This window comes from Neofelis nebulosa, chromosome 1, assembly GCF_028018385.1.
Source record: "Neofelis nebulosa isolate mNeoNeb1 chromosome 1, mNeoNeb1.pri, whole genome shotgun sequence".
In the NCBI taxonomy this organism is placed as follows: domain Eukaryota; kingdom Metazoa; phylum Chordata; class Mammalia; order Carnivora; family Felidae; genus Neofelis; species Neofelis nebulosa.
In genome coordinates, this window is record NC_080782.1 from 52,301,685 (window position 1) to 52,327,386 (window position 25,702).

Sequence of the window (25,702 nt, forward strand, 5' to 3'; positions counted from 1 at the left end):
TAAGGAGCATGAACTTGGTCATTAAGGCCAATTATTGCCACAAGGAAATACTGGCTTAGTGTCAAGAAATTTTCCAATTCCTTTTTTAAAAGAGAAGCCAGAGGATCACCTGGGTGGCTCAGTCGGTTATACGTCTGACTTTGGCTCAGGTCATGATCTCACGGTTTGTGGGTTCGAGCTCCATGTTGGGCTCTGTGCTGACAGCTTGGAGCCTGGAGGCTGCTTCAAATTTTGTCTCCCTCTCTCTCTGCCCCTCCCCCACTCACACTCTGTCTGTGTCTCTCTCAAAGTAATAAACATTAATTTTTTTTAAATAAAAAAGAAGCCAGAAATCTATATGTTTATGTGACATCTCCCAATTTCTAAACACTAAACATTTAAAATGAATGAGAGTTGTATTTACCCAACAAAACACAAATGCAGATTGCATATAAGACTTAAAGGGCTGCCATTTTAAGAGGTCTTTAGGGCTAATACGGTCTTTTCTCTTTCACACCCGAGTCCTCTCCCATCTATCTGCAACAGAAGCCACTGCAACTCTAAGAGAAAAAGACAGGGACTTACTAGGGAGCTGCTGAAGGCCACAGGAGGCTGTGAGCTTTCACAGTGCCCCACAGGCCTTTGTTGGGAGTGACCCTGGATAGGTACCCGGGCACTGTGGCACCTCCTTAGAGGCTGGGCTCGTCCTTGGCCTCCCACTGTTGCTGGGCGCTGAGACCATCGGGCTGGGAAGGATAGGCACTTGTATTGGGTCCACTCTTCACTGTCTGAGTCCAGCTCCTTTGGGGTCTCCAGTCGTTTGGCTGCAAGAAAGGAGTCCTGTTATTGCACCAGTCCACCTTGGCCAAGTCACAGGTGGGGGAATCCCGGACATTGTGGGGGGGAGCAAAGGGCACAGGATAAGAGCACTCTGCTGCCCTGGAGCTTGGGCAGCTGGACTACCTTGACTGGAGAGGGAAGGGTGCAACTAAATTGCACAGATTTAAATCCGACTCTACTACTTCCTAGCTAGGTGACTGAGCTTTGACTAAACCTGTGCCTCTATTTCCTCAATTAGGGGTTTTAAAAAAATACCTATCATAGGGTTATTTTGAAGACTTAATGAAATAATGTGTCAAAGTGATCAGAATACTCTAAGTACTGGTAATGGTAGCTGTCATTATTATTAAAAAGAGATCAGAAGCTCCCATGTAAATGGTTACCAACATGGCAAAGGTGATTGGGCTCCCCATAGTATCTCCTGCTTTCTTCTTCTCTGTTCCTTTCACTCAAAGGAATGAATGCTGCTCTCTTGAAACTCCTTCTCTTAGTTAGAAAGTGTGGGCAGTGTGTGGTGATGATGGCAGAGGGTTGCTGAGAAAATCAGGTCAGCTTTACAGGCCAGCTTTAGTTCATGCATGATGACATTTCAGGCATTATTCAGCCACACCTCCCAACTTGAAGCTCTCCCTCAGTAAAAATCCAAGAGATGAGTTAACATGGAAGGCTTTTCCTGGATGTATTGAATCTGACCATGTACCTACACTGAGGCTGTCTTGCATGTCAGGTAAAGTGACCCCCAAATTCTTAAAACTTGGCTGTATAATGGGTACACAATTTGGACATATCCCCAATCCATTCCTGACAGATAGAAATCCTGTGTGTAAATAGCACCAAAGACTGACTGGAGGGCTACCACACAGGAGATCACTGATGGCCTTTGTCAACAAAGGAAAGTTTACGGGTGATAAAAACAGCACTGATCTAGGACAAGGAAGCCCACAGGGCTATAAGAAGCAACCTGCCACAGAGCCAGGAAAAACTGTGGGGAACCAGGGAAATGTCTTTCATTACCATTCTTTTAGGAGAGCAGAGTGATTCATTTAGAAAGAGTGGTGAAAGCCCCTGAGAATCCTTGTACCATTTTCTTGGTGAGAATATTCGCTGCCCATGATAGTGCAACGCCGGAACACCATCTTGTTCTCAGTCAGCGTCCCTGTCTTGTCAGAGAAGACATACTGGATCTGGCCCAAGTCCTCAGTGATGTTGAGGGCTCGACACTGGATGGACAAATCAGTCTCTTCATCGTACAGGTCAAGGTCGTTTTGCAGGAAGAAGATTTGCCCAAGCTTCACCAGCTCAATGGATATATACAGGGAGATTGGGATCAGCACCTGTGGGGAGATTGATTCCCACTGTGTCAGAGAGCAGGCTAGTTCCAAGTCTTAGAACTCTCACCAGTGAGTAGTGAAGGCATTTAATGGAAAGCTGTGGTCAGCTCACATCATAGACTTTCTCTGAGAAACTAAAAGTCAATGACTTCATCCCTCCCTAAGAATTCTTAGGGGCATTTGAAAAGCATGTGCCTCTTGTTGGGATGGGCACTGGGTGTTGTATGGAAGCCAATTTGACAATAAATTGTATTTAAAAAGTCAAAAAGTATGTGCCTTCTTTAATAAGGGAGATCTGGTTTGGAGTAGGCACTCATCTGGGTGCCTGGGTGGTTAGGGGATGAGGAGCTCTAGAGCCTCTGTCCACAGTTTCCTGACACCCCTCAGATCTCTATGCCACCAGTGGCTGTCACTCACTTTTAAATGTATTCTGACCCATTGTTGATTACTGTCCACTGATTAAATACCTAATATCTATCAAGTGCTTGCCATGTGTCAGATCCTGTTCTAGGTCCTGAAGATGGCAGTGAGCAGTAAAAAAATCCCTAGCCTTGAAAACCTCATATTCTAGTAAACAAATATATATCAGGCATTGAAAGAGAAAAATCAAGAGGGTAGAAGGTAGCTGGGAGGGACTCTTTTATAAATGATGACCTTTGAGCAGAGACCTGAAGAAATGAGGGTGTGAACCAGAAACTTATCTGTGGGAAGAGGAGCACTGTGGGCAAAGCCTGGGCAGTGGGATTGGGCTGGGTATTTGAGGGGTAAGAGTAAGCAGGCCTGGTATGAATGAGCAGGAGTTGGCTAGGAGATGAGGGAGTCAGGGTCCAAATCACATAGGGCCTCATTTGCTGCCATAAGGACTGTGGATTTGAGTGGATTGTGAAACCGTTGGATGGTTCTGTGCAAAGGAAGGGTATGACTCAACTCACATTTAAAAAGCATTGCTCTGCTGAATGAATGAATGAACTAATGACTGAAAAAGTTCACCTTTAAGAGGACAATAAAACACCCTCAAATACTGCAAGAAATTGAATGTAAATGGAGCTTCATAAAACAAAACTTCATCTTTTCACCGACTGTAATTTCTTACAGAGTCTGAAGAATTTATTCATCCTCTTATTTCTGACTGCCCCTTTCTTGTAGGTGGCTCTATGCTTTTGTGTTTTTTTTCTTTACAGGGCCAGTTGTGTTTTTTTCCCCTCTCAGTCTATTTGATGCTAAAACACTAACCTGTGGTTCCTTTCTCCCATGCTTGGGGCTTGACAGTTCCCTGTAGTTCTCTGGGCTATTTTATCTTCTTCTGTTCCCAGGTCATTAGGATTTTACCTGTTCTATTATATCTGGCAAAGGTACAGGTATACTTGGATCACTATTGTAATCTTACTCTTAAGCAGTAAAGCCTGATAAATATTTTTGTCCACTATTATCTGGGGCAAGTTTCCTTCCACAAGGTAGGGCTGGCCCTGACATTGTCCCAAATTTGAGTACTTTCAAAGACCCACAAGAAAGCAATGACCATATTCTCATCTTAGTTCAGTTAGTTCTTTCCTGGGTCCAGCACTGATTTTTCTTTCTTTTTTAAAATTTTTTAAATGTTTATTTATATTTGAGAGAGAGAGAGAGAGAGAGAGAGAGAGAGAGAGAGAGAATATGAATGAATGAATGAGAATGCATGCGAGCATGAGCGGGGGAAAGCAGAGAGAGAGTGAGAGCAGAGAGAGAGGGAGACATAGAATCTGAAGAAGGCTCCAGGCTCTGAGCTGTCAGCACAGAGCCCGATGTGGGGCTCGAAATCATGAGCTGTGAGATCATGACCTGAACCAATGTTGGATGTTTAACTAATTGAGTCAGCCAGTTTTTAACTAATTTATTTATTTTATTTTATTTTTCTTTATTTCACAAAATTGAGTATTAGCCACAGGTCTTTTTGAGCCCCCAGTTAAGGAAGGCTTCCTACCTGGAGCAGGATGATCATTGTAAGGAACATGTAAAAGCCCCTAAGGGCAAGGGGAAGGAAGTTGCCCTTGGCATCTGGAACATCAAAGGGAGGGTGTTCTTCAAAAGTCCCATTCCAGAGGCTGTGACCTGAGAGGAGGCAAAATCAGAGATGAAGCAGAATCCTTAATTAATTCTAAATTGGTCTATTATAGCAGTCCTTAATATATTCCTGGAAATGAGTGTGCTTTGGAGGAACCCATTCTTATTCTTTACATCCTAGTCCTAGTGTGTGAGTATTCGTCTAAAGTGGTCCTTCACATAACCTACATTTCAATCTCTTGATAGACATTAAAGTCTGTCTTACCTGGAGGAGACTAGCATTGGGATTACCTATATTTTGATGAAGTCATGTTATACAAGGATTGGAAAGAGAAAAGGGAACACACTTCTTTTTAGTTGTGTGGCAGAAAGTGCATGGTCGGGGATCTTAACAGACCTGTATGCTGGGCCCTCTCCTTCCCCCATGCACATACCCATCTATCCATCTACACATCCACCCTTTCACAATTCATCCATCCACCCACCTATCCATTTATTAATTCAGGAAGGAATCAATCTCAGTTCTTGTCTTTGAGCAGGTAGCTAAAAATCCAGAGGCCAGATGTAAAGGGACAAATCCCATAGATTGTGAGAGGTACTACACAGAGCATCTGCAAATGCACAGCAAGCCCCATTTCCTTGTCTGCAGACAGGGATAACATCTGTTGTGTGAGGAAGTGCTTCAGAGCTCTCTGAATCTCAGTGTTCTCATCTGCCAATTAGTAATAATACCTCCTCTGTAGGGTTATTATGAAAATAGACTGAGTGTGTATAATGCTCTCAGCCCCAGGGTAGGAACTACAGGGGATTAAAGATATAACGGATGTACCCTGCCCCCAAGATGCTTCTTTGCCCAAGACGTTAGAGGCTGGCCCCAATGCCTTTATATATGGCTGAAGAAAGGGGAGTTACTGACATGAGGTTATTTGAAGGTAATTTTATAGGGCAAATGACCAAGGACCAAATACATGACTCAGAGTAAGGACCACTGGTCTTCAGGGGAAGCCAGGGAAAGCTGCACAGAGGAGGAGTCCTTGAGGTGTCCTGGAGACCAGGAAGGAAGGTGTAAGGTGATCAGAAATGCCTGAGGAGGGCATTCTGGGCAGAGAAAAAAGAAACACTACCCTGACACAATCCAAGTAAGCAGGTGATAGAGAACTCTGGAAATGGCACTCACTAGAGAGCTTTCACAGCAAGGGCTGTGCTTTAATTAGGCGCCACCAGAGGCCTGTCACTGTGTATGAGTCTTGATTCTCAGCATACAATTCTGCCCCTTCCTGTTACTTTCTCAATTTATTTATTATTTTGGGCCATCTGCCAAGTAGATTCTGTTTGCCTATACCTTATCTCACTCTGTGACCTTTTAATCATTAACTTCCTTTCTCTGGAGACACAGTGAGATGATCTCAAATGTCCTTTCCAGCTCGGACATTCCCTGAAAAGCCTTTTCTGAAGCAGAGGCAACAGTTCCTGCAGTGTCTTTGAGGACATGAGGTGGCCACATGGGGATGGTTTTGTCTGCCTGCTTCCCTGGCCCTCCAGGTGTTCTCCTTCCAGCTGTGGGCGACACTCACCTGGAGTGCCATTAGACACAACTGGGAAGCGTATTAGTTAAAAACTGCAGGCTACTCACAAGGCTAAATCCCATTGTCCTCACCATGGTGGCACACAAAATCTCTCTGAGGTCGAGGAGGTCTTAGCCTTTCAGTCATGATTTTCCAAGAACTGCAATGGACACAATTTCCAACCAAGGCAAATAAAGAGCAAATACAATTGCTGCCCACTGTTTTGGGGTCAACGGGGCGGGGGGGGGGGTCTGGAGCCAGCACATAAGTGTTTCCTTTTGAATGTCCCTCGTTCTTTTGGGGAGGGTTCCTTTAGGGTCTTGAGGGCCATTCTTAGAGAAAGCGGGCAACAGCAAGTGTCCTCTTTGCCCTCTGAGAATCAACTTTAAATGGCTGAGATTACCAATGTCTATACCTCCTGCAGCTTTCCACACTCAGCATTTGTAGAACTTGGTCACAGCCTGGTTCTAATCAGGTCTCCATGGTTGGCTTTGCTCTTGCCACACCAAACGGTCAAATGCTTCTCTGCATAAAATGATTCTTCTTCCTATCTCTGTGCTTTGCTTGTGCTGTTTCCAGGGCTAAGAGTAACTTCTCTCTTTTTAAAGCTTCCTGCCCATTCTGCCTCTACCACCTACCTCCTGTGATGAACACCTACTGCATTCAGGAATCAGCTCTGTCTACCTCCTCCAGGAAGACCGCCTCCCCTGATGCTCTCATATTACCAATAGTAGGGTGAATAATAGCCTCCCCAGAAGCCCACATCCTAATTCCCCGGCCCCATCAATATATCTTTTTTTGGTTTATTTATTTATTTTGACAGAGAGAGAGAGAGAGAGAGAGAGCAAGCAGAGGAGGGGCAGAGAGAGAGGGAGACAGAGAATCCCACAGGCTCTGCACCATTAGTACAGAGCCCAATGCGGGCTGGAACCCACAAAGCATGAGATCATAACCTGAACCAAAATCAAGATTCAGACACGTAACCCACTGAGCCACCCAGGTGCCCCTCAATATGCTATCTTATATGGCAAAAGGGGCTTTGCATATGTGATTTAAGTTAAAGGTCTTGAGATGGGGAAGAGTATCCTTGATTATCCAGATGGGCCCAAAGATGTAGTTACAAATGTCCTTATAAAAAAGAAGACAAGAGAGATATTACTATAGAAAAAGGAGAAGGACATGTGAGCTGAGATTGGAGTAATGCACTATGAAGAAGGAGAAAGGAATCACTAGAATGTCAAAAAGACAAGGGACAGATTCTTCCCTCATAGCCTCCAGAAGGGGTAAGCCCTGCTGACACCCTGACCTTAATTCAGTGAAATTAATTTTGGATTTCTGACCTCCAGTGCTATAACAGAATAAACAAATGTTGTTTTAAACTGCTAAGTTTGTGTTGTGGTTTTATAGGAACAATAGAAAACTAATACAGTACTTCTCTGCAGTCTTCAATGTGTAGGACAAATTGTTATCAATCCTGTTCACAATTGGACTCCTTCCTGATAAACTATGAGCTCTTTGAGGACCAGTCCTTATACTGATACATCTTTTTATTCTTTTATTCTGAGAGAGTGCCTAGGTTTAATTAGTATTTCTCAGAGAAATAAACAACAGATGATATTCCTAATATTTAGATTATATAGGCATGTAGATTTTCACAAACATTTTATTCAATTGATATCCTATTCAAATACATGATAGGACTTATTTTTTATTAGTTCTTTTTTGTAGATGAGGAAATCGAGGCTCAGAGAGCTGAAACAACTTGCCTAAAGAAACAGAAGATTATTGTGGTCTTGTTCTTTCCGAACATTCCATACCTACAGCTCCGACGAGGCACATGAGGAAGAGGAGCCCAATGCAGAAGAAGATGTCTGTGTTCATGCGCCTCTCTATCTTGCTGCGTTTGTATCGTGGGCCATTGTTGTTCAGCATGGCTTTTGTCTCATGGCCTTTGGAAGAAAATGAGGTAGTAAGTCCTTTAGCTTCTGTTTTTCTCTGGCCTGGATCATGTCTTTACCTCTTCCAAGAGCTTATAATAGAAAAGAGGCTTCATCCTCTAACCTAAATATTTTCTGCCTCAGGGAGATTGCTGAGAACAGCTGTAGAGGCCTTACACAATTTGTTACCACGTGTTTTACTGAGCATCCCCTACGCACCAGACGCTGTGGTATGTGCTGACAGAGCTACTATGTACAGGTTGTATACTGCACAACTCTAGAAACACCCCTCATTTTTTAAGTTGTCATAGATTTGTAGGTTTATTAGGATAAATTTACGCAAATGACAGAAAGCTCTCTGGAGGAAGGGCTATTTTTTTCTAATTTGCACAAAGGCACTGTTACGGGCTAATGGTAGGATACAAGGATGAGACAGATGACTCACATTTTGGTGAAAATACACAAGAAAACAAATAAATAATTATAGCCAGTAATAAGTCCCATGAAATAAGCAATGCGCTGGTAAATAAGAGATGGTGTTAGAGAACATGGTCAGGGAAGGCTTCTCAGAGGAGGTGACATATAAGGAAGACCTTAAGGGAGAAAGAAGAGTTGGGAGAACAGGGTTTTAGGCTCAGGAACAGTACATGCCAAGGCCCTGTGACAGGACAGTGTCTGAGGCCAGTAGTTTTCTATGTGCTTCTTAGCCTAAGGTGTTGGTTTCACTTGTGCAAGAGTGGTAAGGGCCTCCACCGCAGCATTAGCCTTGAGCTGCTCCATGCCTATCTTGGAGTTCTGCATAAAATTTTGTTCAAAGAGAGGACAACAAATTTGAAACGTACCAATCTCATCTAAGTCACCCTTGTTCCAGTTGGAAACTGGGGACCAATCAGTAGAAGGGACTTGCCCAAAGGAAATAAGCCATAACATCAGAGCCATACTGAGAACCCAGGATTCTGATTCCCATTCTCTTTCTCCTTCCACCAATCCATGTTACCCAGGCCATACAGCTAAGAGCTGAGAGCCAAACTGAGACTGTCTTTAGACAGTCCTTTGGGGCTGCTAAACTTAACCACCATGCTGTATTCCTCAGCAAATTAAAAAACACCACATATTTGCTGTGCAAAATTAAAGAAAACCAATACATCAGCTCCAGCAGTGAATGGCTTTAATGCTGTTTAGCTGGTTGCCTGGTGGATTTAAAGTGGCAGCAAAACAGTAGGAGTGAGGAAACTCCGGGCTTATTAACCAGACTCCAGTCCCTGTAGTTGTGGGGGGATTTCCACAGCACAATGAGCACAGGATGACTGCACTGAAGGCACTGTGGCCTTCCTACCTTCAGGCTCACCCCATGTAAGGGGTCCTCAGAGCACCCTTTCCACCCATCTTGCTTCTCACCTTCTGAGATTCCTCTGTTCTCCTGGAAAACATTGGGTTCACAGGGGAGGTAGCATGGTATAATGGTTGGAATGTGGTCTCTAGAATCAGACAGGGCTTGGCCCTGCAGATACTTGACATTAGGTTATAAGGAATTAATCTCAGGAGATAAATGACCTTGGGTGAATTAATCCCTTTGTACCTCAATTCCTCATTTTCAGAATGAGAGATAATAGTTGTGGGTATGTTGGGGTAGGAGAGTGAATTAATATACACAAAGTACACAAATTACATCCTTAAACACAGTAGGGGCTCAAATGTTTGGCGTGAGGAGCAAACACCTCTACATTGTATCTCTTTCTTCTGGAAGGCTAACTTTGGCCTTTTTTGTCTCTGAGGTGCTTCTATTTTTTCCATCCATATAATCAGAGGAGAAAATATGACTCTAGACTAGTCGTTCTCAACCAGGGGTGATTTTATCTCCCAGGGGACATGTGGCAACGTCTTGAGAAATTTTGGGTTGTCACATCTTAATGGCATCTAGATACCAGGGATTTTGCTAAACATTCCCCAGGACAGCCCCTGACCACAAAGAACAATCTAGAACAAAATTTCAATAGTGCCAAGGTGGAGAACCCCTTGCTGTAGACAATTACACTAAAAACACTTAGTACCATTTTTGCTCACAATTTTTGAGAGCCTAATATATGCCATTGTGTTAAACCCCTTTTCACAGACAATCTCATTTGAACTTTATAACCCTATAAGGTGGGAACTATTAGTCTCCTTGTGTTGAAAGCTTAACCAGCATGTTCAGGAACATGCATCCAGTGAGTGGATTTCACCCCCAGGCAGCCTGACTCCTCAGAGTCATGATTCACTCTCTTCCAACTCTGCCCCCTCATTTACCACATCCATCACCCACTCAGAGTTTGCTTCTGATCAGGCAGAAAAGTGACCAGGGGTTTTTTGGAGGGGTGGACATTTGGAGGGGAGTTCATCTTTAGTAGGTCCACCAGATGGCACTGAACTCCATTGCCAAAGACCCTCGAAAAGAGTTACCTGAACTGACATGCACAACCAGCCTCCACCAAGTTAGGTAAAGCTAGATATATTGGGACATTATTTTTCCTTGATCTATTTTTCTTTGACAGTCCCAAAAAGTGAATCTTAGCATCTTAAATTCCCTTCCATGTCCATCAAAAGTGGAGTTCTATGAATTCTGAAACAAATCACATCAAGGAAAATAATGAACAAGCAAAATATATCAAGACATCCTAGGGAGTCGAAGACCCAGGAAAACATGTTCTAGGATCTTCCAATGAAGGTAGACACTCAAGGGAGACTGTGTTTTCTCTGTGGAAGAAGTCTGAAGCTGTTGATATAAGAAAAGAAACTGATGGAGCCCCAATTGAATGCTGGACACGAAGTAGGAGGGATATAGCAGTCCCAAGACTGCACCCTAAGACTTCAGATTCATTGTGAATGTTATCTTTTTTTCCCCATTGGAAAGCAAAATCAAAGCATAAAGGAGAACTAGAGCACCTCAAAATGAATAAAGATAATAATAAATGCATAATTGTATATGCAACAACTAAAACCCACTGAGAATTCAGTTTGTTAAGACACAGTGTTGGGTGCTTTTCCTATGTTGGGTCATTTTATCCTCATGAGTATGCTATGAGTCTGAGCCAAATGTTCTTGCCATTGCATAGATGAGGAAACTCATCACACTTTTCACAAAAAGGTGGAGTTGTTAAGTTTGGCTCAAGATACACTCTTCTTCCTGCCTTTAGTTAGTGTTAAAACACCATTCGAGGTGAATAAGTATGAATTTCTCTTTCTGTTCAGATGAGTGGTGTTAGCTTGGAATCTAAATATATTTCTTGTAGATGGAGTGAGCTGTTAGGATTCTAGCCTCTCTTTGCTTAGCTGAGAAATGGGAAGTTTCTTGTACCACTTATAAATGTGAATTCCCACTAATGGAAGACGGATTTGGAAGACATAGAGGGGGGAGGATAAGGGGAAACCACAAGATAAGTCAATGACCTGCGTAGATGACAATGCCAACAGCCACCTTGGTGTTCCTGATGGTGCAGCCTCGAAGCAGAAGACTCTCACTGCCAAAGCCGGTCCTCGACTGGTCAGGGTGCTCCCTGGGGATGAGGAAATATGGAGAGTGGTTTGGTGGCCTCTCTATGCTGTCACTGGTTAGTGTCATAAAACTAGAAGTGGTGAGTGAACTCGACCTCTCTCCAGTCTCATTTTCAGAAGAGCGGTGGACATTATTAACTTTGCGTCTAACCTTCATGTTCAAGTGCAAACTCCACTGCTCCTGGGAGTCCTGGTGGGGGCTGGACCATTACAAGGGAATTATTCATTCCTCTGGAAATCATCACTCACCCACCTTCAAGTCAGAGCTCTGCTGAAAAAGCCTTGGCTGATTCAGATTTCTCACTCAAAACAATTTTTGGGACACAGTGTGGGAACTGGCTTGTGGCCCTACAAAGATTGTGCTGTGTTTCCTCAGGCAGTGTTCCCTGCTCACTCTCACCCCACAGCTGGGACCAGATGGCACAAGTTCAATGTGCAAGTCTGTCAACATCAAAGTCACCAGACAGTCCCCATTTCTCACACTGTGAGATGGCAAAGCTCCTCTTGTTTGGAGCTAAATCTCTCACACGCCTCTCTCCTGTATCACCCTCCTCTTGCTCAGTCTCTTGTGAAATAAACAGACCTCCATGGAGGTGGACGTGGCCCTCTGTGTAGTGTATGGGAGGCAGTTCCTTAAAGCCGAGGGAGAGCTCTTTCTCTGCTCTAGCCTCAGGTGCATAGCAGTTTTCCACCTCTCACCAGAAACTTCTGAGGCCAACCAACACCTGTTGTTACTTGGGATCTGGCCCTTACTCGATCCTAATGCTCTTCCTTGGGGATATTCAGGTCATTTAAATATAACTTCCCCAAAACATTAGGAGGAACAAAAAAAATAGTAATCTGAACCTGTAGGGCTTTTCTCTGTTCAGTTCTTAAATGCTTCATTTCTCTAGGTCCAGTTATAATTGTTTTCCATTTACAAACTCAGTTAATCGTCATGACAACCTTGTAAGATAGGTTATATTATCATACCCACTTTATAGACAGAGAAACTGAGGCAAGCTCATAAAGCTAGTAAATGGCAGAATAGGGATTCAAGTCCACAAAGTCTGGCTCTAAAGTGCTATACTGCCACTCAATATGCCTTTTAATGCCAACTATTCCTTACAGTAGTTATAAACTAAGTTTACTTACATCATTTTATTTGATTCTTGATAGCTCTGGGAAGTTAGCAGGGTGATTATCCTTCCTTGTGAAAAAGATAAAGCCCAGAGAGGGTGAGAGAATTTTCCAAGTTTGCACACCTAGTACATGGGATATCCTAGGACTCAAAAACCCAGGCCACAGATACCAGCCCTCATGCATTTTTCCAACACTAGGGTTCCCCACTAACTTGCATGGAATCACAGAGTGATTTCCATTTGCATTTTGTAAATATGAAATTTATTGTCAAATTGGTTTCCATATAACACTCAGTGCTCATCCCAACAGGTGTCCTCCTCAATGCCCATCACCAACTTTCCCCTCTCTCCCACCCCTCATCAACCCTCAGTTTATTCTCAGTTTTTAAGAGTCTCTCATGGTTTGCCTCCCTCCCTAACCTTTTTTGTTCCTTCCCCTCCCCCATGGTCTTCTGTTAAATTTCTCAGGATCCACAAAAGAGTGAAAACATATATCTGTCTTTCTCTGTATGACTTATTTCACTTAGCATAACACTCTCCAGTTCCATCTACGTTGCTACAAAAGGCCGTATTTCATTCTTTCTCATTGTCACGTAGTATTCCATTGTGTATATAAACCACAATTTCTTTATCCATTCATCAGTTGATGGACATTTAGGCTCTTTCCATAATTTGGTTATTGTTGAAAGTGCTGCTATAAACATTGGGGTACAAGTGCCCCTGTCCATCAACACTCCTGTATCCCTTGGGTAAATTCCTAGCAGTGCTATTGGTTGGTCATAGGGTAGACCTGTTTTTAATTTTTTGAGGAACCTCCACACTGTTTTCCAGATCAGCTGCATCAGTTTGCATTCCCACCAACAGTGCAAGAGGGTTCCCGTTTCTCCACATCCTCGCCAGCATCTATAGTCTCCTGATTTGTTCATTTTAGCCACTCTGACTGGAGTGAGGTGATATCTCAGGGTGTTTTTGATTTGTATTTCTCTGATGAGGAGTGACATTGAGCATCTTTTCATGTGCCTGTTGGCCATCTGGATGTCTTCTTTAGAGACATGTCTATTCATGTCTTCTGCCCATTTCTTCACTGGATTATTTGTTTTTAATGTCCACTTAGTTTTGAAAGAAAGAGAGAGAGAGCATGAGCAGGGGAGGGAGAGAGAGAGGGAGACACAGAATCCAAAGCTGGCTTCAGGCTCTGAGCTGTCAGCATAGAGCCCAGCGTGGGGCTTGAACCCATGAACTGCAAGATCATGACCTGAGCTGAAGTCTGATACTTGACTGACTGAGCCACCCAGGCGCCCTTGATTTGCAATTCTTTTGATTCTAACAAGAGAATGTTTCACAGCTGACTTGGGATGAATCAAATCCACAAACCACAGCATGAGGGAGGGCCTCTTTGCTGGGGCAGGTGGCAAGCTCTACCTGAACAGATGTCTGCAACGAATTCTCCTCTTTGCCGGGAGCTCAGGCCCTTCTCTGCCTGTCTCCATCTGTTCTGTGTGTTTGGAAATAATATGTGTTTAAGAGCTGCTGGTTATCTTGTATTGTTCTTATCCTTTCCCCTCTCATACTGCTCTTCATGACATCCCATACATGCCTGAGAAAATGTGGGTGGAGAGAAAGCACAAACATCTGCCTTCTAAGAAGTCTACTTAAGCTTCATTCCAGACTTGCTTGGTCAAGAGTTTCCCTTATCAAGCAGAGCTCTGTTCTGCACAAGAGGAAACACACTGGAGTTGAAAGACCTGAATTTAAGTCCTGGTGTTGTCTGGTATCTATTGTGCACCTTTGGGTCTATATGGAAAAGCCTCAGATCATCAGATTCCCTATCTGAAAAATGGAGATCATAATACTCATTTCCTTGGATGTTTGTACAGATTCAATGAGGTGATGTCCCGTGTAAGTACTCTAAAGGCTATTATAAGGGCATGTATTCACATCTGTTACCACTGCTTGTTTTTGGTCTTTCTCTGCATGAAGTAGTCTGATGTGGGAGCAGAAACACAGTAAGATTCTGAGGCCAAACCAAAGTTGAGGCATAAGAATAACAATTGCAACAGTGCAGCCACCATTAACTGAGTGTTTACTCTGTGCTAGTTGTTGTGCTAAGGGCTTCTCATGTGATAACTTAATTCTTAGAAAAGTCCTATGATGTAGATCTCAGAATCTTTATTTAACAGATAGGAAAACCAAGACCCAGAGAGGTTAATTTACTCAAAGCCAAGTCTGTCAAACTAAAAAGTCCCTGTTCTTACCTGTGATGCGATACAAGCTCTTTTAGAAAACTGACCTTAATGACATCATACTAGCTTTTCCTGAGAGTGTAGTCTGATTGTTAAATTTAACCCTGCAGGATAATTAACTACCATGCTGGCAAAAAAAAAAAAAAAAAAAAAAGTAGGAAAAGTTTCCCAATTTAGGTTTCTCTAGCAGTTTTTAAAATGTTTACTTATTTATTTTGAGAGGGAAAGAGAGAGAGAGCACGAGCAACGGAAGGGCAGAGAATCCCAAGCAGGCTCCGCACTGTCAGCTCAGATCCAACTAGGAATCAATCTTATGAACCAAACCGTGAGATCATGACCTGAGCCGAAATCAAGAGTTGGACACTTAACCAACTGAGCCACCAAGGTGCCCCTAGCATTTCTTTAAGGCAAAAAGCAAGACACATCCTCAGGACCCCAATGCTTCTCTCTTTGGCCATTTCAAGAACAAATGTTTCCAGCAGCACAGGGGCATTAGATACTTACATATAACCCTTAAACTTGTTGAGGTGATTGTTGGGTTTCTCACACACGATGGTGTTGCAGAAACATTCGGGTTCGAACTGTACCTCCTGTGTGTGAGAGAGATCACCATGAGGTTATTAATTCAGAGGAATCCAGTTTTAATAGGATCACTAGGATAGCTAATCACTGTTAGAAGCACTGTGAATAAGGTAATCCCTGCTTTGTCACACTGCAAGAGTTATAAAATGTGAGAAGAAAAGTGAAATCCTCATTAAGAAGGAGGAAGTAGGTGCAATGAAAATGCTGGAAAGTCAGATGTAGGGCAGAGGGAGGCTCCTGCCTGGCTCACATTTCTCTGGCAGTCCTGGGTTTGAGTTTCCTGACCAGCACTGCCCAACGGAGCTCACAGCGATGATGGGCGTGTCCTAAGTCCTCACTGCCCAATGTGGAAGCTACTAATCATGTGTACCTGGTGAAATGTGGAAATAGGACCGAGAAATCGATTTTGAAATTTTATTTAATTTTAATTAAAGCTAAATAGCTACATGTGGCAGGTGGCTACCACATTGGACAGCACAGAAATAATAAAAAAGAGATTATAAATCACACCACCTAAAGGTAACCAGAATTAATATTCTTGTGTGTATAATACTTCCAGGGTTAAAATACATATGTGTGTGTGTGTGTGTGTGTGTGTGTGTGTGTAAATTGTACAAAACACATATATCTATAATGTGCACACATTTATGGATTTTGGAAGATGAGATGGTGTTCATATAAACTGAAAGTTTTTACATCTTAAATTTTTTATACATCTTAACACCTGGATAGAAACCTGGTGTATGAATGCCACCATGTTCATTTAACCATTTCACTAGAGAACAGTTATATTGTCTCAATTTGTTTTTCTGTTGTAAACATGATGTGAAAACTGTAGCTAATAAACAGGCTTTGCTGTACTCTTGCTTCTTCTAGATGCTGTGATGAGGACATACTATCATTATATATATATATATATATATATATATATATATATATAGGGAGAGGGAGAGAGAGGGAGAGAGAGAGAGGCAGAAGGAGAGGGGGAGAAAGAATCCCAAGCAGGCTCCACACCCAGTGCAGAGCCTGATGCAGGGCTTGATCCCATGACCGTGAGATCATGACCTGAACTGAAATCAAGAGTTGGATGCTCAGCCGACTGAACCAGCCAGGTGCCCCACATATTATTTATTTTTACATTTATAATTATTCTATGAAGAATACTAATCATCCTCTCTTTAGGGATGGATAAACCATGGCTCAGAAGGGTAGGTAGGCTGCTCATAGCTGTACCAGCACTGGGATTTGAACCCAAGTATGACTGCAGGCCCCTTGTTTTCTACTTGCACAGCATGCTGACCCCTCCCGCCCAAGTAAACATTCCTATAGCTAAGTACTTCAGACACATTCTTGCCTTTTTCTCCATGATTTCTCTTTCATTAGGTTATCTAGTTGTACAATATCTTAGAATCCAATGTTGGGGGCAAGGGACACAACTGGAGAAGAGGAGATCTTGCTTTCTATCCACGTTGGCTAATACTCCCTTCAATTCTCAAGCCTCAGTTTCCTACTCTGTAGACTGGGGCTAACACCACCTTCCCTGTCCATTTCATTTGTGTCTGGAAAGATAGAATTGATGTGGAAAGTTTTAGCAGATGTAACATGCTATGTAGAAGGAAGGAGTGTTAAAGATGGGATTAGAAATGGTTTCCTGGGTAGAGCTTTCGGCATGGGGGCTGAATTTATTGCCAAAAGCTTCAAGGTACAGCTGTTCAAAGGGGCAAATTGATTAGAAGAAATGATAGCATTTTCTGGCTTCGTATAAATATACTGTCCATTGGATCTGTGGGGGCGCCAACATAAATAAACTCTCCACTCACTTGAAATAAATTACCCATCCAGGAGTTTCTAAAAATATGGTCCTTTTCTCTCCAGGTATCGATTCTTTCAGGGACAAACACTTGCCGAGTCCTGAGATGATGACAAATCACGCTGTAATTTGTCAGCTGCTTTCATGCCTCTGATTAAGCTGTGTGCTTCACTCTGAGCTATACCTCTCGGCTCATTGCAGGCTTTCTAAATCCAAACTCATTTCAGGTATGAGTGGCAGCGGGTCTCAGAGCTAATGATCCTGCTGCAGTCAGTCCACGGTGTCTGTTTAATCATACCCAGCAGATGCCAGCAATGTGAGGTTTGCGTCTCTTGTCCCTCAGCTGGGGCTTCCTGGTCACCTTCCTCCTCAAGTGTCCCATGTTCTCTTTTTCTTCTGGGAACTGGCCTTGGGTCCTCTGTCTCCCTCTATCCTGGAGAAGTAACTTCGCCCTTTCTAATTACCTTTTCCCTGGGCTTCCTACTTCCTTCCTCAAGATGGGCTGTGAAGAGGGGCATGTGGGTCTTGCTACCTTCCAAGATAACCTCTCAGGATTACTTGTTCTGAAGGACTTGCTATAGCCACTCCAGGCAGCTGCCAGGAGAACCAAGGATAGGAAGGCATGGGGGGGGGGTACTATATGAAACCCTATAAATCTGTCAGGGTCATTATTTTTTATTTTTAATGTTAATTTATTTATGAGAGACAGAGCATAAGCTGGGGAGGGGGAGGGGGAGGGGGAGAGAGAGAGAGAGGGAGAGAGAGAGAGAGAGAGAGAGAGAGAGAGAGAGAATATCCAAAGCAGGCTCTAGGCTCTGAGCTGTCAGCATAGAGCCCATTGTGAGGCTTGGACTCATGAACTCTGAGATCATGATCTGGGCCCAAGGCTTAAGCAACTGAGTCACCCAGGTGTCCTGAGGGTCCTCATTTTAACCTTGGTCAGAAGTTTCTGATTCCCTTTTGATTCATTACCACACAGCTCTTTTTAGCTTGTGGATGTAGCCTACCTATCTGACATTTCTTTCCGACTCAGCCCTTTACCTGAGAAAGCCCCACTAATAAGCAAAAAGGCCTGGGGAGCCATCAGGGTCCAGGAAAAGATAAAGCCTTTCCAGAGAGGAAGGTGTATGTCTCTGCAGTTCTTCAGGCCAGACCCACCTCCTCTGAACACACACAATGTGCCAGGCACCTGTCATTAGGTTCTCACAGTAACTGGTAGATGTGCAAATGGAGACTGAAGTAAAGCAATTGTCTTGTGGCTGGTAACAGGACCATGACTGCCCCTCAAATCACTGGAATCCAAAGCTAATTACCATCACTGTTGTCGACATGGTTAATTGGTGTTACCATCATCGATGTGTTTAATCCTCTTTGTCCTCCTATTTTTACTGTTCTTGCCACAGCACTTATTGAGTGCTTGCTGTGTGCCAAGAACCAACTAAATATCTTATATACACTATTGCCTTTAAATTACACAATAATGCTATCAGGTAGGTATGATTATTATCTCTATTTTACAAGTGAAGGAATTAAGGTCAAGGAGATCCAGTGATTTTCCCAGTGACACACAGATAGCAAAATGAGAACACAGGATTTAACCATAGGACTCTGATGTCATATGGTTTGCTCTCTTAAACCATGGTGTTATTTTGATGCACAAAGGAAAGATCAGTGTTTAAGGTCTCCTCTTGGCTCCATTTCCTTTCCTATGTTCCTTTCCTACTTTCTATAATTGAAGTATCTGATATAATAAATAAATTCATATATGTGGAATTAAAAAACCAACCCCCAAAACACTGAGCTCATAGATCTAGAGAACAGATTGGAGGCTGCCAGAGGTGGGGTGGGTGAAATGGGTAAAGGGGATCAAAAGATAATAAACTTTCAGTTAAAAAATAAGTCATGCAATGCAATGTATAGCAAGACTATAGTTAATAATATTGTACTGTATATATAAAAGTTGCTAAGAGTACATCTTAAAAGATCTCATCACAAGAAAAAAAATTATAACTATGTGAGGTAATGGATGTTAACTAGACTTATTGTGATTTCACAGTATATACAAATATGAAATAATTATGTTATGTACCTAAAACTAATAAGTGACTTATATCTTAATAAAAAAATAAGCAAATCCCAATGCCTAGAAATCATCATTATTATCATGATCATGATCAGCATCATCCTTTTTAATGTGGGTCAAATAAGGAAGCATAAAAAAACTAAATTACATAATATTGTCATACTGACCTTTGATTTGCCTCTATTGAATGTTTTTGATTGTTTCTAAAAGATTTCTATGTTTTATAAAAGGTTTTTCTTAGAGTCATTGGCTCACTCTCATCCTTTTTCTTAAGATCTATATAGACAGCTAGTTGGTAGGCAGGTCAAGGCATTTCTAGACCAGAGTATCTCAACTTTGGCACTATTGACATTTTGGGCTGGATAATTCTTTGACTTTTAGCAGCATTCCTGGTCTTTAAGAACTTGATACCAGTAGCACTCTCCCCTTCTGCCAGATGTGATGACCAAAAATGTTTAAGGACATTGCCCAGTGTTTCCTGCATAGAACTGAGCATTGCTTTAGAACAGATTCAGGGTAAGGAGATATAAAGTTGCCCAGATTGAGAACACCCTCTAACCTATCTGTCCATCAGGAGAGGACATGATAGGATTTTTTTTTTCCTTTCTCTTCAATTGGAAAAAAAAGGTTAGGTTTTATGACTGGGGAGAGGGAGGGTCCTAATGACTTGTAATAAGAGACATCTGCATATATCACTCTATACTATATAAACTATGGAGTCTATTATATAAGCATGGTGGGGGTTTCCTTGCAATATATGTACTGTGCTAAGGTTAAAAATAAAAGGGAACTGATAATGGAAAAAAGTGAATTCCTTGTCTAAAATATAGTAGAAAATATATAGAAAAGACCACAACTAATAACCAATGCAATGTGTTATCTTTTCCAAGTATATTTGCATTTTAAAGTGGGGTACCTTCAAAGGGTAGAGGTTAAGACCCTACCCAGATAGGGGACATTCTTTTGAGGATTGTATACATACATACATACATACATACATACACATATATTAATTTTTTAAGCACTTAAGAGGGTTTTTTTTGCCACCTCCTCTGTGAAGCCCACCCAAATCTCCACAGACCCTTTCACCCAGCCAATGAGAATTGTTCCTTTTTATGTGCTTCCACACCACACTGCTCATGACTACATTTAACACTTACATATCTGAATCTATGCTTCCTCTCATAGCCTGCTAGCTGCCTCTGGGGCATCTCCCATAATACCTTGTGGCAACAGGCATACCACCAAGACTTGTTGAGATAAGGTTAGTACTGGAGAGGGTGATATTAGGAATGTATATATTGAAAGGTGATGGATGAAGAGATGAAAGGAAGACCTCTCTGTAAAGATCACCCAAAACAATTGGGAAAAGCCCCAGGGACAAATCTTAACTTTGATTCATGGGAATAGGACTTCTTGTAAGGAAATTCTTTGGCTCAACTAATTAAAAAAAATAAAGTCCTAGATCCCAACATTCCAACATGGGCCAGACTAGTCTTTTATCCATTCATTCATGTATTCAAACATTTATTGAATATCCATTATATATGAGGCATGGGGGAAAGTGAGAATCAGAAAGAAGGGAGAGTTTCTTCACTATTTTTTTTTAATATTTATTTTTGAGATAGAGTGACAGAGCATGAGCAGAGGAGGGGCAGAAAGAGAGGGAGGTACAGAATCTGAAGCAGACTCCAGGTTCTGAGCTGTCAGCAGAGAGCCCAATGTGGGGCTTGAACTCATGAACCATGAGATCATGACCTGAACCAAAGTTGGATGCATAACCAACTGAGCCACCCAGGTGCCCCACCAGGGAGAGGTTTCTGACACAAGTCAATTATTGCAATCATAAAATAACTCAAAACTCCCAGATTATCCCAGGTACATCAATGGAAATATGTATAACCCCTTCTTTGGGGTTAAGGTATCCTCACTGACCTACGGCTCAGAACCAACAAGCTGCATCCCCCAAGGACCACTGGGAAGGCCAAGGTTTAGCAAACAGGATGACATATGTTCTAGTAGCCAGAATAGGCTATTTCCACTGCACTGACCTCAACTTTTATTTTCCTAGACTTATTTCCCACTGTTCTTCACAAATGAATTTCAAGTTGATTAATAAATATGATTATATAAATGTATGAATGAGTTTTTGAAATTATTTGTAGTAGATAGTTGCCTTCTGGCTACCCACCTTTCAATCTGCTCTCTTTTCCTTAACAATCCTTTGACTTCCTTTTGAGAAATTACCTCTCCTCTGTGCTTTGTAATGTTGATGAATTCTAAATCAGCATGCCCTTCCCATTAGACTAACTCACTCTGGGACTTTGACTTGAGTGCAATGACTCAAGGAAGGAAAAACAAATGAGATCATGAAGTAATTGCTTCTTCCAATACTCTCCCATTGCACTGAGATTTCCTTTTTTTGGTTCTTTTTTGGGAGCTGGGGTTTCAACTTTCTTTTGATTCTGTGAGCCAGACTGTGTGCTTCTTCTTCCCTTCTACCCTACCTCCCACCACATTTTTGCAAGGATACTATTTTGCTTAAGTTAGCCAGAACGATTTCTGCTTCTTGCAAAAAGAAGCCTGATAAAAACAGTGGCCTATTCAATTGCATGGATAGATCTCCATCTTTAAAAACTAATGATTTTTATTTATTTGGTGAAATTGCAGTTCACAAAATGCTGCCCCTTATTTACTTGATCTTAATCGATCTTCCCAGATTTCCTGTAGAGAGTTCAGGACAGGCTAGTCCCATTTTATTGGAAAGAAAACTGAGTGTTGATTGTACTAAGTAGCTTGCCCAAGGTCACACAGCTCATGAACACCAAGGTTTGTCTGATTCTAAAGCTTATACATGTCCTTTCCTTAATGTAAGCATTTAATGCTATCTGCCCACAGGAAAAAAAAAACCCTCTGGGCCTTTTTCTTTTTTTTTTTTTTTTAAATGTTTTTTAAAAAAATTTTTTTAACGTTTATTTATTTTTGAGACAGAGAGAGACAGAGCATGAACAGGGGAGGGGCAGAGAGAGAGGGAGACACAGAATCTGAAACAGGCTCCAGGCTCTGAGCTGTCAGCACAGAGCCCGACGCGGGGCTTGAACTCACAGACTGTGAGATCATGACCTGAGCTGAAGTCGGACGCTTAACCGACCAAGCCACCCAGGTGCCCCTCTCTGGGCCTTTTTCATGCTTATTTGCAGGTTTTCCATATTGATAATTCTCTTAAACTTCCATTGCCAAGCTCAAGTATTAGACTTCTTAAGGACCCATGTGTCCACCACAGACAATAGCAATCTCTCCTTCCTTTGAACAGACAATTCTTAATATCCATACTACTCACTTGGAACTTGTAATATCTTACACTTTTAATAGTTAAATACCAAGCCATTTCTACAAGCCAATTGGTAGATTCAACATTGCAACTTATCTACAAATCCCTATATGCAGCAAGAAGCCATCTGTAGACAGAGTAAAAATAAGTCTCATACACATGGTTTTCCAATTTCTGCAGGGATTCTTGAGATCAGCAAATTACAAATCCAAATCCACAGCTTTTTGTTTTATTTTCATAATAATGGACACTCAAAGGACAATTGCTTTCAGGTACGAGGGTTGGGGATGGGTAAGGTTTTCAAAGATTTTTGATAATCACAAAGGGTCTTTAAATTAAAAAAAAAATAGGTACCCACAGTCTTAAATTCTTAGAGGATAAGAAGTATACTTTATATCACTTTGAAACCCCACCACGGTCATTAGGAAATATTCAAGAAAGAGTCTGTTAGTAGAAGAGAGACAGAAGTCAGCTAAATTTTTTCCTTAAACACAGAATGTACTTATTTACAGAGTTTTTACTTTGATCCAGGGACATGTGTGAAAAAGAATTGAATCAGGGATGACCAAGCTTTGGTGAAGCTCTGTCTCTGTTTCTACATGACCCTCAGGGTAGATGACTAGAAAATCAGCCCCATACTGGAGAGAGGATGGCAAAGCAGAACTAAGTCTTTGTGGAGGGCTCATGGAGTGGAGCCAGGTTTCAGATACACAGATTACAGCCTTCCAGGGGCTACATAGGAGATACACCGCATGCAACCTTAGGAGAATACTCTTTAAAGTTTCACTTCTTTTTTAAAGCTTATTAGTTTGGAGAATGCTCAAATCAAATGTTCTTCACTCCCTAGCTGCTGATCCAGGTGACTGAGGTTTCCTTCCTGGCATACAAATAAGCAACCCTCTGATTTCTGAGAATTCTGTCTGAAAAATAATGACAGTTACCAGCATTTGATAACCTTCCTGTTCCTGGCCAGTGGTTGAGGTTTTTTTTAAGATAACCTGCAACAGAGTGACTGGCAGTTACTTTCCTGACTCTGGGTGAGGAAATGATCTGCATATGCAATCACCTGGGTGTGTGTCCCTGCCTGCCCAAGAGATTCCCACCAAAGCACACAGACTGGGTTACAGGGCTGTGGGCAGGAGATTCAATCTAAGGATTCCTTACAGTCTTGTGTGGCCTTTTTTCAAGTGTACAAATGTTCTGATTCTTATTCAGGGCTAAGACTAAATTTAATCTCAAAATCAAGTTATGACACTTTCCAAGCTATAAGGCATGGGTTTGACATGGCAAGAAAATACTGGGAAAAGAATGATGTTTTCTGTCATTCTTAAAAGGAAACAATTACTAATTGTTTGTGGGACTGTTTATTAATAAATGTCTTTGTGATTCCCTGTTAGAGTATAGAGTCACAGCCTCTCTCTCATTTACAGCTGAACACTATAGCACCTGGCACAGAGGATATATTCAAGGACTCACTGGTGAATCAATGAGTGAATACATGATACCTGAAATATGGACATCTGCCACCAAGTGGGCAGTGCTGCCTTAACAGAATACAGTGTCAAACTGGCAAATTTTTTCTGCATCCGTTTTTCTTGCTGTGGATAACTGAGACCAAAGAAAGTAACATGACATCCAATATTTTGTACCTCATATTTTTGGCAAAGAAGATCACAAAAAAAACCCAGTATGAATTCTGGTTTGAGAAACTTCAATATTAAGTTAGTCACAGAAGAGATGACCATAATGTGTCACCTCTCATGAACAACAACAAAATATCCTAGCACAGATCTAATCAGATACTAGTTGGGTAAATGAATTTATTGACTGAAACACAGTGAGGTAGGCACTACTGCTGAGAGTGATAAGTCTATGGAAGCACAGAGGAAGGAGAGATTCACTCTGGGTACATTGCAGAGGATGTCCTGGAGGCAGAGAGAAGGCAGATAGGGAAGGAAGGTTTTGTAAGCGGGAATACCACTAGGGGCATGGGAGAGAGACAGACGACCTCAGGCCTTTCTCCTTAAGGATAGAGGAACTTGGTCAACAGTAAGTTGGGTGTATATAGCATAATTATATAATGGATATTTATTACTGAGCCGCTCAGAACTCTCCTGCACCTAGACCAATTTCCACCATACAGTTGAAGCAGAGGATGCCTTTCCCTCTGGCCTGAGTTAATTGGTCTAGGGGTGGGTACATAATACCAGCCAGACCAATCTGTGTCTCTTTCCCAGTCCCTCTCAGGAGGTGAAGCTGTGAGTGTAGGTCTGTTTGTGAGAGATGAAAGCCAAATACAGAGAGAAACACAGACAAAAAAATGAGCATTGCACTGATGGATTCCAAATTTCTGGTTGACATGACCCTAAGGCCCAATTCACCCTGTTTTCTTTCAATAAATTCTCTGTCTAAGCGATTTTGAATTGGGGTTCTGTCACATGCAGTCAAGAGTCTTGACTAATCCTTATACTAGATTGGTATGGTTCTCTTTTGAGGCATCAAATATTTCCCACGTTGGGCTGAAATACTCACAGTTATCCTTAGTGGTTAAGACTGTGAAGACCACTATCAAAATGTAAATATGTTATCATGGGGCAGGGAGACAGTGGGAAAGAAGAAAACTTGAAGCTATCATCTATTAACACCTTTAGATGATTATATCTTTCATATAACCTAGCAGAGCTTCCTCATAAGGCCCTAAGGGGACAAAAATTAAAAAAAGGCTTTTAAAAAATGTTTTCTAACATTTATTTGTTGTTGAGAGACAGAGCGAGACAGAGCACAAGCAGGGGAGGGGCGGAGACAGAGGGAGACACAGAATCTGAAGGAGGCTCCAGGCTCTGAGTTGTCAGTACAGAACTGGAAGCAGGATCTAACCCATGAACCATGAGGCCATGACCTGAGCCAAAGTCAGACGTTCAACCAACTGAGCCTCCCAGGCAGCCCTAAAAAAGACTTTTTAATAGACGTTTTCAAATAGTGCTAAACACTGGGAAGGAGAAGGGATCTCCCATGTTTGTGGTGTGTGTGTGTGTGTGTGTGTGTATGCCCACGCACACACTCATGCCTTAGAAGACCTCTGGAGGGGAGAATCACCAAAAAAAGGTCAGAGGACTGCAAAAAATAAAAGTAAGCTTTTTGTAGGGTTGTGTCCATCATGGTCTCATTATTATCATTGCAAATAATTGTATAGTTTCATTATTTTCATATTTGTGAAATTGTATTTATTTGAGAAATAAAATAAACATGTAAAGGGATCTAAGAATTACTTTAGCAAAGGGAAAAATAATCAGGTACATCCAAATTGCC

General features: G+C 41.9%; 1 protein-coding gene across 3 annotated transcripts in view; it reads right to left on the reverse strand.

Moving 5' to 3' along the window:
• ATP10B (ATPase phospholipid transporting 10B (putative)) overlaps positions 1-25,702 on the reverse strand; it is a 264,814-nt gene that overhangs the window by 54,957 nt on the left and 184,155 nt on the right. For 2 of the 3 annotated variants that reach the window (XM_058722392.1, XM_058722400.1), the window contains 6 exons: positions 15,092-15,177; positions 11,119-11,225; positions 7,573-7,704; positions 4,111-4,238; positions 1,901-2,153; positions 565-803 (listed from right to left, as the gene is read on the reverse strand). In XM_058722392.1, coding sequence (XP_058578375.1) covers positions 565-803; positions 1,901-2,153; positions 4,111-4,238; positions 7,573-7,704; positions 11,119-11,225; positions 15,092-15,177 — 945 coding nt within the window. Of the gene's footprint in view, positions 1-564; positions 804-1,900; positions 2,154-4,110; positions 4,239-7,572; positions 7,705-11,118; positions 11,226-15,091; positions 15,178-16,989; positions 17,721-25,702 lie in introns of those variants that run through there. The other variant, XM_058722407.1, reaches the window with a different exon arrangement.